Genomic DNA, 14,462 nt, shown 5'->3' with positions numbered 1-14,462 from the left:
TCTCGAAGCTTTCTGATACGACTTCACATTTCAGTCGATGTAATGCAATAAAGATTGGTTGTTATTCAGCGCTGTTTCTGTGCCATATTTTGCGTTGTTCGACCCTGATGACGATGTTCCTGGGTATGCTCGCTAGAGCGCCCTGACACTTCAATGCGAAGCATTCTTGTCGAATGTAGACCGGTTTTTCTTACAAGGTACTTGACTGTGTTTTGAGTCGATCCCCAAGGCAGTGCAGCCTAACACACAGCGTCTCACACGGTGACATAGGACTGCATTTGGAGTACATAGCTCTTATTAAATGCCCAAATGGCACTCAATGTGACCTTCAGATCTGATATGGTGCCGATGAAACAATGTGAAATCACCTATTGCGAGACACATCTGTTCTCAGATTGTAGGCATGTAGTATAAATCGCACCTGGGTTCTTCCACATTTAGTGCACATGAACTTTCTTACTGTACGGTACAGAAGTGATACACATTGGGCTTGCTGCTCCCTAGCCTGTGAATCCACCAGTGAAACCACTAGTCATGTCACTGGTCAAGACGTGCATGGTCCAAAACACAATCAGGGAATCGATGGACATTGAGTAATTATGTCAAGTGATGTGCATATACAGGGTGCCCCACATAATTTGAGCCAAGAATTTAAAAATGAAAGGCACGTCGGAAGCGAATTGAACCGAACGCATACTACTCGAAATAGTCTATAGTAACTCAGACCATTTTTTGTTTTCCCCATAACTACTTCATTAATTAAGTTTAATTACTCAACTATTTAATTATTGGTCAAGTATGATACGCAGATTTGTAGAGCACCTTCAGAAACCACCGATCGAGTTGTTTTTTTACGATACGTCTCACGTAGTCCTTTTTTCCGGGTTCCAAAGAAAGCTCGCGAAATATGAAAAAAAGTCACGTGACGGAGCGCTTGCGCAGTGGTATCGTGCTGCTCTCAAGCGTGCGTTCCGTGAACAAGGTCGGCTCCTGTCGGATGACAGCGAAAATGCATGCTGCTGGCCGAGCGCTGCCGATGAGATAAAGAACGCCCTGCCGCTTTCTCGTCGCCAGTCACGATGTAGCCGACCTTGTTCACCGAACGAACTCTTGAGAGCAGCACAATACCACTGCAGCACTGCTTATCTACTTCTCTCCTGGTGTTTGCGTCTTAAAGGCTGGGTTCCATTGTTTCTAAAAGTATGTACCAACAGGCCCAGCAACAGACTCTTCTACGTTATAGACAGTACACCACCGCGACCACCAGTAGTTGTTTATTTCACCTAACGAAAGGCGTTCTATCTGTCGCACTTTTCTTGAAAAATGTCCAGCACAAACTTGTCTTGTTGCGGTTTATCCCCTGGTTGGTAGAGAAATGCCAGTGTCTGTGTCGGGAAGTCGAATGTTTCTGAAGAGAAAGAGAACAAATAGTTTTGAGGTCACGCTATGAGTTATCTTGCGGATAGGTGAGCGCCAAACATACGCATGTTTGTCCGAGCAGCTTCCGGCTGAGTGCGATCGCTCACGCTGCTTTCAGACGCCTCGAGCCAGACAGATGTTCGGCTCTCTCCTCTGATGATTCTTCTAGATGTTTAACAGTAATATAAAGCGAGGGAAAAGCTTGGGCCAACTAAGCTAAATAAGAAATATAAGGTATATATGAGAATCTATGTAGTTAGGTGTTTGTTCCTCGCTTGATGAGAGGACATGTTTATTTTTACTAGTACAAAACAGAGCTGACGTCAGGAAAGAAAGCCACTTGGAGTAGCTGGAAAGCCCCATTACGCAGAAAATAATTAACTATAGGCGCACAATGTTTAGCCGCCGAAGGCGGTGAAATATATGTTCATAATCAAGTTCAGAGGAAAATAAACACCGCTTTCCGCTACGTTCTCTGATGAAGTACTCCACTTTGTGAGAAGTGCAGCTTTTTTTTAGGACCCCACGGCGTCGCTTTCGTGGTATACAGAGGTGTTTTCAGCGCGGAGTTGCGCACAGCGTGCCGTACCTACGGCATCGGGTCCACGGGGTCCGCACAGGCTGCGTCCCGCGACCAGCAGGCGGGGCCCCTTGTCGCATGCACCACCGGGGCCCACGGAGAAGCGCTGAAAGCGCACCTGCACCTGGCACACGGCTTCGTCGAACTTGCGCATCAGGTAGAGGCAGGCGCCACCTGCCGCCGACGGGCCCTCCAGCCGGAACCGCTCCTTGGCGAAGGTGCCCCCGCACGCGGAGCCTGCAGCCGATCACATAACTGAAACATATTTTTTTTTTTTACGCACTCGTAGAAGCGGCTCACATGCTTATCGGACACGAAAAGATGATTCTTAGCAAGCATGAAGGTTGGGCAACATAAGATATTTAACGTCGTGTATACAACAAGTGCGATAGTTTTCACTCATAAAAAGGTCGCAATTTCACCCGAAAGGCGAAGCATCGATTACGATACCAAATTAGTAGACAGCTATACGAAGTAAGGATAGTAGTTTTATCGGTCGTATAAACTTGTAAACATTCGCTTACTAACTAAATTAACAAGTATACGTGGTGTCACGCGCACCCAAGCAAACATGAACTCATCTCACTCGATGACCGCGGAAACTCACTGTCAGGACGCTGGCGTGAGGAAGCGCGGCAGCAAGAGCGAGTGAACTGACGTTCGCGCTGCCTCTCGCTTCAACACGAACTAAGCGGCGAGAAAACAGCGCACGCGAAGCTATCGGCCCTCGGTGCGCCTAGACGCCTAGACTCTCCATTGCAGATCGGTTTCAAGATAAGGTCCGCGCGCCCGCGTCATACGCAGCAGCCACCGATGTAGGACGCCCCCTCCCCCACCCCCCCTACTGGCGCCTTGCGCGCGTCGGGAGACGACGCGCTTCCTCCCCACTTTCCTCCCTTGCGCGCGCGAGACTGAGCCGCCATCGTCGGCTCATGCTCGCACGCTTTCACTCGCACACACAGCATACGACACGCGGGGACGTTCTTACTGCCCTTGGACATTATACGGAACATCATGGCGACGAAGATGGCAGAAGTACACCTGGAGTGTGCATATAGTTGATACCGCAATAAAAGATAGAAAAAAGGCCACTGCACTCGTTTGTTCTGGCAGCGCTCCCGTGTGGCAGCCGCACTGACTCACAGCAACGGAGCGGGACGCTGTATTGTGAGATCATGACGTGTCAATGCCAAAAGCGAAGAGCTTGATATTGCTACGGCACAATATGCGCGATCACGAAAGGCCAGCAGTGTGAAGACGACGACGACGATTAGAAGCTAGCGCGGGCTGTTGCCTCTTGGCCAAGCGCAGCGTATTTTCCTTGTAAATATATTTGTACATAGCTTTTCCTCTGCGTCTTCCTACGTAACATATCTGGTGGAGGTGGACGTTCCTTGTACCTCGTCACGGAGCTTCGCAGTGGACGGTACGTCGAGCCTTCCTTCATGGCTCCCGGCGACGACAACCCGACTCCGCCGGCTCCGACACCTGCTGCCACTTCGACGACATACATCACTCTCCCCGCTCCTCGTGATCCTGGCGTATTCTCGGGCCAAGATGGGGAAGACGTCGATGACTGGATCAGCCTGTATGAACACGTCAGCCGCAATAACCGGTGGGACCCTACTATTATGCTCGCCAACGTAGTCTTTTACCTCGGTGGCACACCTCGAGTTTGGTATCGCACGCACGAAGATGAGCTCACCAGTTGGGATTCACTTAAGACACAGCTTCGAGACTTGTTCGGCAACCCCTACGGTCAACAACTTGCCGCGCAGAAGGCGCTTTCCGGCCGTGTGCAGACGTCAACAGAGCCCTATGTCACGTACATTCAGGACGTCTTGGCTCTGTGCCGCAAAGTTGACACCCACATGACTGAGTCAGACAAGGTTTCCCACATCCTCAAAGGCATTGCCGATGACGCCTTCAACTTGCTCGTTTGCAACAACGTAGCGACGGTGGACGCTGTTATAAGAGAGTGCCGCCGCCTGGAACTCGCCAAAAGCCGACGTATTGACCAGCAGTTTGCCCGTCTGCCCAACACCCCAGCGACATCTTCCTGTGCCGACGCTCCTCGTCCCAACAACACTGCCGATGTTACCAGGATCGTCCGGCGTGAGATCGAGGCCGCCTATCCGGCTGCCTTCGACTCCAGTCCCACCAACACATCTGCAGTCACGGTCTCACTGATCCAGGCAGTTGTCCGCCAGGAGTTTGAAAACATGGGTCTTCACACCATCTGCTCGGCCCATCGCCCTAATACCCGCCCGGCTTCTTCGATTTCGCCCCGTCCCGCATCTTCTTACCCACCACGTTTCCGCAACCCATCTGAATGGCGCACTGCTGACGACAAGCCTATTTGTTTCCACTGCCATCGAATCGGGCACATTTCTCGGCACTGTCGTAGTCGCTGGAGTTCCCCGAGCCGGCCTACTTATACTGCCTACTCTCGCCCCTCAGGTGGCCCTTCTCGTCCCTATGCCGCACGCTCCGATAATGCCGCCACTGATTCTCCTGCAACGAACCGCCCCTATTCTCGTTCGCCTTCGCCCCAACGACGACAATCTCGCTCTCCCCAGCCCCGTCGCGCCTATTCGCCGACTCCCTTCGGACGCCGCTCCCAGCCGGAAAACTAGACGATGCAGCGCCTCGAGGTGACGCTGCATTGCTCCCTACGCCGCCAAATCCTCTACTGACTTTGCCCACTCATCTGAACCTTCTTGACGTGCAAGTCGACGGTGTTTCTGTGTCTGCTCTCATAGACACTGGGGCGCATTTGTCCGTAATGAGCGCTGACCTTCGTAACCGGCTCAAGAAAATTATCACGCCCGCCACGACGCCTGTTGTCCGTGTCGCCGATGGCGGAACAGCCCCCGTAATTGGTATGTGTACCGCCCGCGTCTCCTTCGCCGATCGCTCAACAATCGTGCTATTCACAGTCATCGCCCACTGTCCCCACGACATCATCCTCGGCTTAGACTTCCTTTCCGCACATTCTGCTCTCATCGATTGTTCCGCCAGTACTCTCCGCCTTGACCTGCCTGTTCTGGATCCTGCTGAACCACACCCCAGTCGCCTCAGTTCCGCCGACTTCGTTCGCTTGCCACCTTCGGCACTGACCTACGTTGACCTAGTGTCATCCCCACCAGTCCCCGACGGTCACTACATCGCGGCTCCTATGCAAGACGTCCTCCTTACACATGGGATCACAGTACCCCATACAGTTTTATCTATTACGGCGAATTGCGTCTGCCTGCCAGTGGTCAACTTTGGCTTGACGACACAAGTGCTGCCACGTGGGATGTCTTTGGCCCAGCTTTGTTCATTCGAGGATCACTCAGTAGCATCCATTGCAGTAGACGACACTTCATCCGATACTCCTCTGCCATCGCAGTCGGCAAATTGTACCATCGCTGACTTACGGAAAATGATTGCCCCCGACTTGCCCTCCGAGCACGCTCGTGAACTCTACAGCGTTCTGTTTTCCTACCACGATATTTTTGACTTTAACGATCGTCCTTTAGCCCAAACTACAGCTGTCAAACATCGCATTAATACCGGCGATGCCCCTCCTATTCATCGCCGCCCGTATCGAGTGTCACCAGCTGAGCGTCAAGTTATTCACGCAGAAGTTCGCAAAATGCTTGCCAAGAACATTATTGAACCATCATATAGTCCATGGGCGTCACCTGTAGTACTGGTCAAAAAGAAGGATGGCTCATGGCGCTTTTGCGTGGATTATCGGCACCTTAACAGGGTTACCAAAAAGGACGTGTATCCCCTACCTCGGATTGATGACGCCCTTGACTGCCTCCACGGTGCTCGCTATTTCTCTTCTATTGACCTTCGCTCCGGCTACTGGCAGATTGCCGTGGACGATCTCGACCGCGAGAAGACTGCTTTTGTCACACCCGACGGTCTTTATCAATTCAAAGTGATGCCGTTCGGTCTATGTAACGCCCCTGCCACTTTTGAACGCATGATGGACTCCCTTCTTCACGGTTTCAAGTGGTCCACGTGCCTGTGCTACTTGGACGACGTTATCGTATTCTCCCCAACGTTCGCTACGCACCTCGAGCGCCTCTCAGCAGTCCTGGACGTTTTTCGGCGAGCCGGTCTGCAACTCAACGCATCGAAGTGCCAATTCGGCCGTCGCCAGATTACCGTCCTTGGACATCTCGTTGACGCGAACGGAGTGCAACCGGACCCAGGCAAGATCCATGCTGTTACGCACTTCCCTGTTCCGAAGTGTGTCAAGGATGTGCGCAGCTTCATCGGCCTTTGTTCGTACTTCCGCCGTTTCGTGAGAAATTTCGCCGCCATAGCACGACCACTAACCGACCTTTTGAAAAAAGACGCTCCTTTCCAGTGGGGCGATAACGAGGCCTCTGCATTCTCTCATCTAATCGACATTCTCACAACGCCTCCCGTTTTGGCCCATTTCGATCCTTCTGCGCCTACCGAAGTCCGTACTGATGCCAGCGGTCACGGAATTGGAGCAGTACTGGCACAACGCCAGCGTGGCCACGACCGTGTTATCGCTTACGCCAGCAGGCTCCTCTCACCCGCGGAGCGCAACTATTCCATCACTGAGCGTGAGTGTCTGGCCCTAGTTTGGGCGGTTGCGAAATTCCGCCCATACTTATATGGCCGATCCTTTTCCGTTGTCACAGACCATCACGCGCTTTGCTGGTTATGCTCACTGAAAGATCCTACAGGAAGACTTGGTCGCTGGGCCTTACGCCTCCAAGAATATTCGTATACTGTCACCTATAAATCTGGCCGACTACACAAGGACGCTGACTGCCTGTCTCGCTACCCGGTCGACGAGCCTGACGACGCCGACAGTAGTAGCGCCAACGGCATTTTCTCTGTCTCTGCCTTCGGTAACATCGCCGATGAGCAGTACCGAGACCTATCGCTGCGAGCACTTATCGAGCGTCTGCGCTCTACACCTACCGACGCATCCGTTCGCCGATATGTCCTCCAGGGTGGCATTCTGTATCGAAGGAACTTCCTCCCTGACGGCTCTGACCTTCTTCTTGTCGTGCCAAAACAGCTACGACAGACTGTGCTCTTTGAGATGCATGACGCACCCACTTCAGGACATCTTGGGGTAACCCGCACGTACGACCGCGTCCGCCGCCGCTTCTATTGGCCTGGTCTCGCTCGCTCCGTTCGACGCTATGTTGCTGCCTGTGATCCCTGCCAGCGTCGGAAGACACCTCAGGTGCTACCTGCCGGTCATCTCCAGCCGATCACCGTCCCTGTGGAACCGTTCTTTCGTGTTGGATTAGACCTGCTCGGTCCCTTTCCCACGTCATCTTCTGGGAACAAATGGGTAGCCGTCGCGACTGATTACGCCACCCGATACGCTATCACTCGGGCTCTCCCTACCAGCTGCGCCACTGACGTCGCGGACTTTCTCTTGCGTGACATTATCTTGCTTCATGGCGCCCCGCGACAGCTGCTTACTGACCGTGGTCGAAACTTCCTCTCGAAAGTTATCGCTGACATTGTGCGTTCCTGCTCCATTCAACACAAACTGACTACTTCATACCATCCTCAAACCAATGGCCTGACAGAGCGGTTAAACCGTACTCTTACCGATATGCTGGCCAAGTACGTTTCCAAGGACCACCACGACTGGGACATTGCCCTTCCTTACGTAACATTTGCGTACAATTCTTCCCGGCACGACACCGCCGGATTTTCTCCCTTTTATCTACTGTACGGTCGCGAACCTACCTTGCCCCTAGACACGGCACTTCCTCCTGCTGCGGTCTCAACAAGCGAGTATGCGCGCGACGCCATCGCCCTCGCTGACCATGCACGCCAGCTTGCCCGTGCTCGACTGACGGCCTCACAGACCACTCAGCAGTGTCAGTACAACGCCCGCCATCGTGACGTACAGTTTTCACCTGGTGCGCTCGTGCTCCTGTGGTCGCCCTCTCGTCACGTCGGACTTTCAGAGAAGCTCCTTTCGCGATACACAGGGCCCTACCGCGTGCTGCGCCAGGTGACGCCTGTGACTTACGAAATTGCTCCTGTGGCCTCAACCTCGTCCTCTCCTGTGGCATCTAGTGATGTCGTACACGTCAGTAGGCTCAAGGCCTACTACACTGCTTCCGAGTCCGATCTTTAGTCGCTCCGGGACGGCGCTTTTGCAGCCGGGGGTAGTGCTACGGCACAATATGCGCGATCACGAAAGGCCAGCAGTGTGAAGACGACGACGACGATTAGAAGCTAGCGCGGGCTGTTGCCTCTTGGCCAAGCGCAGCGTATTTTCCTTGTAAATATATTTGTACATAGCTTTTCCTCTGCGTCTTCCCACACGTAACAATATTGTGTGTGATGTAATAATCCACATTGCTCAAAGTTGGAGTTAGCGGATTATATTTTACACGTTTCGCTGGGCGAGAGGGTATCCAGTGGCTAAAGAAAGATACTAAGCCCAGCCAAATTGGTAGATTACACCTCGGGAAGAGTGCCAAGTAGGCGACCCCCCTTCCGCCCCCCTCTCCTAATTACAAAAAATAAAGGAAGAAAAAACAAACAAAAAACGAAGACGGTAGTGACACTTCATTAGAAGCACCGCACCAGTTCTCTGTGTCATCATTGATTTTCACAGCGTTTGGCTCTTTGTTTTGTCGTTACAGATAATATTACATTGGAAAGAAAGCAAAGACGCACCCTAATTTTCCAGGCATAAAAAGCGGCTAAAATGCGCGAAAATACAACAAAGCCCATGACGTCGCACTGACATCACCGGCATCGTAGTTTCGGCGCAAGATTAAAGAAAACAAAATATTTCGGCACATTCTATTTCTCTGCTAATTATCGACCTCTATTCACTAAAGAAGCTTTAAAGTAATACTTTATGCCGGCCTAAATTCACATTATGTTTCTCTTTAGCGTGCCTTTAATGCTTCCTATCCTTAGTACTTGCTCGTAGACCACGTAAATTAAATCTAACCTAATAAAAGCAACCAGTCAACACGCTCGTAACGTGTCGATCAATCAACTGCGTGCCGCCAATGTGCGTCAAGTATCCCCTTGGCGACCTCTGTTCCAGTAGAAGCTCAGGCTCGTTCCGCGCTCGCAGCCTCCTAACACGAGCGTGTATAGATATTTAGTAGAGCTGTGATCGGCGTTTTGACTCGTGCCATTAGTAGGTCAGCAAATTGTGGCAACGTGCATTTCGTACATACCCCTTTTCGGACAAGAGTTGTCGATCTGGGTCAGTTGTAATGCGAAACCTGTGCCACTTCCCTGACCGTTGGAGTAGAATTCCATCCGAAGACCGTCAGCGGTTATCGGGATCACTGTCATACGAGAAAAGACAAGCACTGGTGAATGAAGCAGCCACATCCAATAGAACTTTCAATATAAATAACCGCAACATTATTATTTCGCTGGCTGCCATTTTAATATTAGCTTGTAAGAAATTAGCTTATTTTCTACCATCGCTTTTCTTTGTCTGTTTGTGAGGTGTAAGTACACGGGGTGTCCTTCACTAACGCGTTTAATCAAGTTATTGCGTCATGAACAAATAATAGCTAGCTTATATTTGGTTCATTCCACTCCAACTGTCCCAACACTGGCGCTCGACCATCTGCGATTTCTTTCTGGAAATTTAGGTGATTCAGTATAACACAAAAAGTCGTTGCAGCAAATACTTTTTTTAGAGGGCAATATTTTTCACCGGCTTGAGCACCATGGAACTTTCTCACGCATGGCCCGTAAAAGGCGTGGTCGAAAAATGCGTTCAATTATTAAGAAATTGAGACGTATTTTTCTCAAGATAATGAAGAGAGGCCTTACACCTGCCTAAAACTGTATTCGTCGATTATTAGAATTTCCACATTTTTTTATAAGCATTAGAAACGGTCAAAATGATCCATATTTGATATTTAAAAAAAGATGGCTTCATACAAGAACTTAAACTTTTATCAGGTAAGCGTTAAGAAGTCGTACTTCGGGCGAAAAGAATGTTTTCAGGTAGATATATAGCGCAGCAATGCGCACAGAGGACGATAAATATGCCTTTAAATGCCGATAAAATATGCCGATAAAAACGCCTTTACTCTAAAGCTAAGTTGTCCCACTCGGATGGTGATTGGCAGCGATACCGAGAACAATCAAATAAATGTAAAACTGAAATTGAAGCATCTAAAGACAAGTTTTTTAACGGTGACATCGTCAGCATGTTAATGAACAATCCGAAAAAGTTTTGGAAAGTAATTAACCCTAAAAACTCTTCTCAATCCACTATACCAATCGTTAATAACGGCGTACTACTCTCACCATCTGAAGCTGCGACTGAACTAAACTCGTTTTTCAGCTCTGTATTCACAAACGAAAATCCAATTCCACCTGACCTTACGTTTCCTTCAATTAACTCATCTATGAATGACCTCATAATTACACCGGAGGGAATAGAATCGGCCATCGATCGACTGTCGAATAACTCAGCGCCAGGTCCAGACGGCATCTGCACAAAGATGCTTAAAATGACTAAGCCTATAATATCTCCCGTATTAGCCGCCCTTTTCCAGCAATCAATAGATACAGGAATTGTACCAGATGACTGGAAGATCAGTCGTATCAATCCCATTTACAAAGCAGGTGACCGATCAGTGCCCTCAATCAATAGACCTATATCCTTGACTAGTATTCCATGTAAATTACTTGAGCATATCATATCTTCCGCAGTTATGAAATATTTATCTGAACAAAACTTTTTTTCTAACAATCAGCATGGATTTCAGCAAGGACGCTCTTGTGAAACACAGCTTTTTGAACTTATAACTGATCTTCATCAAGCTGTTCACGATTCCATAAAAATCGATGCCATATTTATTGACTTCAAGAAAGCATTCGATAAAGTTCCCCATTCTCGCTTAATGATGAAACTTAGCCGGCTTAACATACATGGTAAAATTGTTAATTGGATCTCAAGTTTTTTAACCAATCGCTACCAGTTTGTTTCTGTAAATGATCACTTTTCCGCTTTAGCACAAGTTAAATCTGGCGTTCCTCAGAGATCCGTACTTGGCCCAATCTTATTCTTAATTTACATTAATGACATCAGTAGCAACCTGACCTCAACAGTTTGGTTGTTTGCAGATGACTGCGTTCTTTACAGAAAAATTATCACCTCTGAAGACACTAATATTTTACAGGCCGACCTAAGCAAAATTTCACTTTGGTGCGAGCAATGGCAAATGGAAATTAATGTTTTTAAAACAAAAACAATGACATTTACCAGAGCCAGTAACGTTCCCTTAAGTTCATATTTTATGAACAACATATGCATAGAGAATGTGTCTACATTAAAATATTTGAGCGTCCATTTAACTTCAAACCTTACATGGAATGATCACATTGATGAAATAATTTCGAAAGCGAATAAAACACTTGAATTCATCAGGCGAAATTTGTATTTAGCAAATCAGTCAACTAAATTATTAGCTTACACAGCTCTAGTTCGCTCAAAGATTGAATACGCTTCCATAATATGAAATCCAAATCAGACTTACCTAATAAACAAGCTGGAATCTTTACAAAATAAAGCAGCACGTTTCATCACTAAAACATACTCTAGAACATCCAGCATCACGGCTATCAAAGAGTCCCTCCAATTACCGTCTCCAGAAACACGACGACTGTTAGCACTGCTTTCCCACTTCCACAGAGTGTATCATACCCCGTCATCCTTTACAGCATCCCAAATCAAACCCCCACAAAAAATTTTCCCCCGCCTCGACCATCCCTTCAAAGTGCGTCCCATGTTTGCGCGTACGAATCTCCTGCGACAATCACCGCTCTTCCTTGCTATTTATCACTGGAACAAGCTGCCGAAAGAAATTGCTTCTATACGTGATCATGACTCATTTGTAAGTAATTTGAAGCGCAGTTTTACGCATGTTGAGCAAAAGCAGAATTTTATGCCTTTGACGCATTGTAAGTGTATCTACATGCTTTGTACCGAGCGTTTTCTTTTTTTCATCATGTATGCAATTCTCTCTTTCCTTCTTTTTCTTTTTTATATTTTCTTGTTGTATTCGGTGATCTTTACCACGGTGTTCTATATTGCCTTTCCCCCCTAATTGTGTTTGAAATATGCTGTTGGTAACCCCCCTATGTAATGCCCGTAAGGGCCTTTAGAGTATCTGAATAAAAAAAAACAAATTTTTGGCCCACATTAAGCCACCAATTTAACACTGCGTTGGTCCTAGTAAAGATACGGTAAATAGCGCACCTGATGACACATTGTATTGTTTACAAACTGACAAAAGTTTATCAAATTACTTTTTCTTTTAAGCAAAAAAACTAAATGTTTGAATTTGTCTCCCACCGCTCCAGAAATGAGCATCGTGTATAGTTTTCGGTGCAAATCCTTTTTGGCGTCAAATATAAAATGCACGGAGGTGAGCGTTCTAATTGTGCCGATAGAGGGGTGTATACAGGGAACCCACACCAACATCCCTGTTCCATGTTTCTTATAGCTACCTACAACTTCTTAATTAACGTCCCACCAATTAGGACAATACTTAACGAGTTAGACAATTATGTTTCGTTGCTCAAGTGAGAACCATAAACGAAAGAAAATGCTGATGGCTTCTCAACTCGACTGAGAGCAATATATGCTTAGTTTCGTTCATGCAAAAAAGTCCATTTTTTAAAGCTTGGTCCATATTAACTGGGACACCCAGTACTCGTATATGCGAATATTTTCGCACATGACCAGGCAAGCGTGTCACAAAATATAAAGGCGGGCATATTGTCAATGATCAGTACAACCTCAAGTAAACACACGCCGAACGAGTCTTTTTTCTTTATTAATTGCGAAATGTGTGATCAACAACAACAATTAATGACGACGACGACGACAAGGTCATGGAATCGCAACAGAACTGGGCCAAAACAAGTATATAATTCGTGCGTGCTGCGCTGCTGCTCGCAGATTTGCCAGAACACTACTCGTTGGCCGTTATGCTTGTACATGCAACACATTGCGCATTAGCCCGTTTCCACACGATTTTCTTCACAAACCGATGGGTGGCGGCGGCTCGACTCCACAGAAGCGCTCGCCCGTCGAGCTGAGCTGCACGGCATCGCCGGCGTCGCAGCGAGGCAAGTGGCCGTCCACGTCCAGCTCCTCGAACTTCAGCTCGACGGCGCATACGCTGGGACTCTGCAACGATGGACAACGGAGAGGTTTGCTCGCTCACCCCTCCCCCTCCTCTATTTTATGTTATACACCAGTCAAAAAACAAGGAATGAAAGGTTGTCGAAATGAAGCACCTACAGGCGGGCAATTTTTTCTTTTTTTATCTCCGAGGATTTGCCGCGAGGCGTAGAGAGAAAATAAAATTACACAGGGTGTCCCAGCTATCTTTAGCCAGAGTTTCAAAAATATCTCGATGCACTCTGAGACGACGCGATCAAATGTATGTTGCTTACTATTGTATGTAGTAAGTCACACTATTTTTTGTATTCTGCTTAATCGCATGATTAGTAAAAATTAATTAACAATCTTCTGAAGCAACGAAGTTAGGCAAGAATTCAAATTAGAAAGTTGTAGAACGCTTAGCAAAACGTCCGATTAAACAGTTTCTAACTTTCTATCTGTTAGGTATTTGTGTTTTTTCGCTCCTTGCAGATGCCCGCGAAATATAAAAATACAGCGTCACGTCTCCTCTCGTTGGGAACATTAAAATTCCTCCACGACCCAAGACCAAGCACCCGGAGCGCCACGAGGAATGACGAGAGGCAAGGGCGCATTGAGCGCAAATACCATGATGCAGAGGGCGTGGCCTACGTAGACGCCGTGGAATATAGAGGAGGCAAAGGGTTGTCCGTCGCAGCGGTAGACGCGGACGGAGAACCCCTTCACCAATGAGAAAATTTTCGTGGTAGAGGCCCGTCACAACACTTAAAGCTCTCGTGGGCTTGCTACGACGTCAAAGCTTGCTTATGCAGCTAGCTGGGTACTTTCTCGAAACTCCCATGCGGCGTCTGTCGTGGTTTGAGCTGGGGAAACGACCACTGGGCGCATTCCTCTTGTTTTGGTGACAAAAGGCGCAAAGATCGACACTGACACATACCTTACAGCTATTATAGAGCCTCGTTCGCTGCCCTGGTCGAAAGACCCACTTCGGTGAGGAGTCTTGGAATTTGCAGCAGGACGGCGCCCCAGCACAACAATCGAATAGCAAATCAACACTGTGTTGCCGCACCCTGACTCACGACTTCATTCAAACTGAAGAGTTGCCAGTAAGCTATCCTGACCCAAGCACGATTGACTTTTATGTGAGGGCTATTTTTGAAAATAAGGTCCGTGACCAGCAGCTCGCCAACATGGTGACCCTGAAAGTATCGCTGGAGCGAGCATGGAGAAAAATTTCCCCCGCGATACCTTGCGGGCCGCCATTGAAGCGCACCCAGACCGTCTAAA

At 48.3% G+C, this 14,462-nt stretch overlaps 2 protein-coding genes across 2 annotated transcripts in view; one reads left to right on the top strand and one right to left on the bottom strand.

Moving 5' to 3' along the window:
- Positions 1 to 14,462, top strand: part of LOC129381087 (uncharacterized) — a 165,547-nt gene that overhangs the window by 29,508 nt on the left and 121,577 nt on the right. The window lies entirely within an intron of this gene.
- Positions 1,279 to 14,462, bottom strand: part of LOC126548031 (procollagen C-endopeptidase enhancer 2-like) — a 44,991-nt gene continuing 31,807 nt past the window's right edge. The window contains exons 2-5 of the mRNA XM_050196105.2: positions 13,058 to 13,199; positions 9,211 to 9,324; positions 2,009 to 2,236; positions 1,279 to 1,408 (exon numbers count right to left, since the gene is read on the bottom strand). Coding sequence (XP_050052062.1) covers positions 1,299 to 1,408; positions 2,009 to 2,236; positions 9,211 to 9,324; positions 13,058 to 13,199 — 594 coding nt within the window. The 3' untranslated portion in view covers positions 1,279 to 1,298. The remainder of the gene's footprint in view (positions 1,409 to 2,008; positions 2,237 to 9,210; positions 9,325 to 13,057; positions 13,200 to 14,462) is intronic.

This window comes from Dermacentor andersoni, chromosome 1 (genome assembly GCF_023375885.2).
Source record: "Dermacentor andersoni chromosome 1, qqDerAnde1_hic_scaffold, whole genome shotgun sequence".
Taxonomy (NCBI): Eukaryota; Metazoa; Arthropoda; class Arachnida; order Ixodida; family Ixodidae; genus Dermacentor; species Dermacentor andersoni.
The sequence above is the reverse complement of the archived record's forward strand: the minus strand, read 5'-3'. Positions and strand labels throughout refer to the sequence as shown.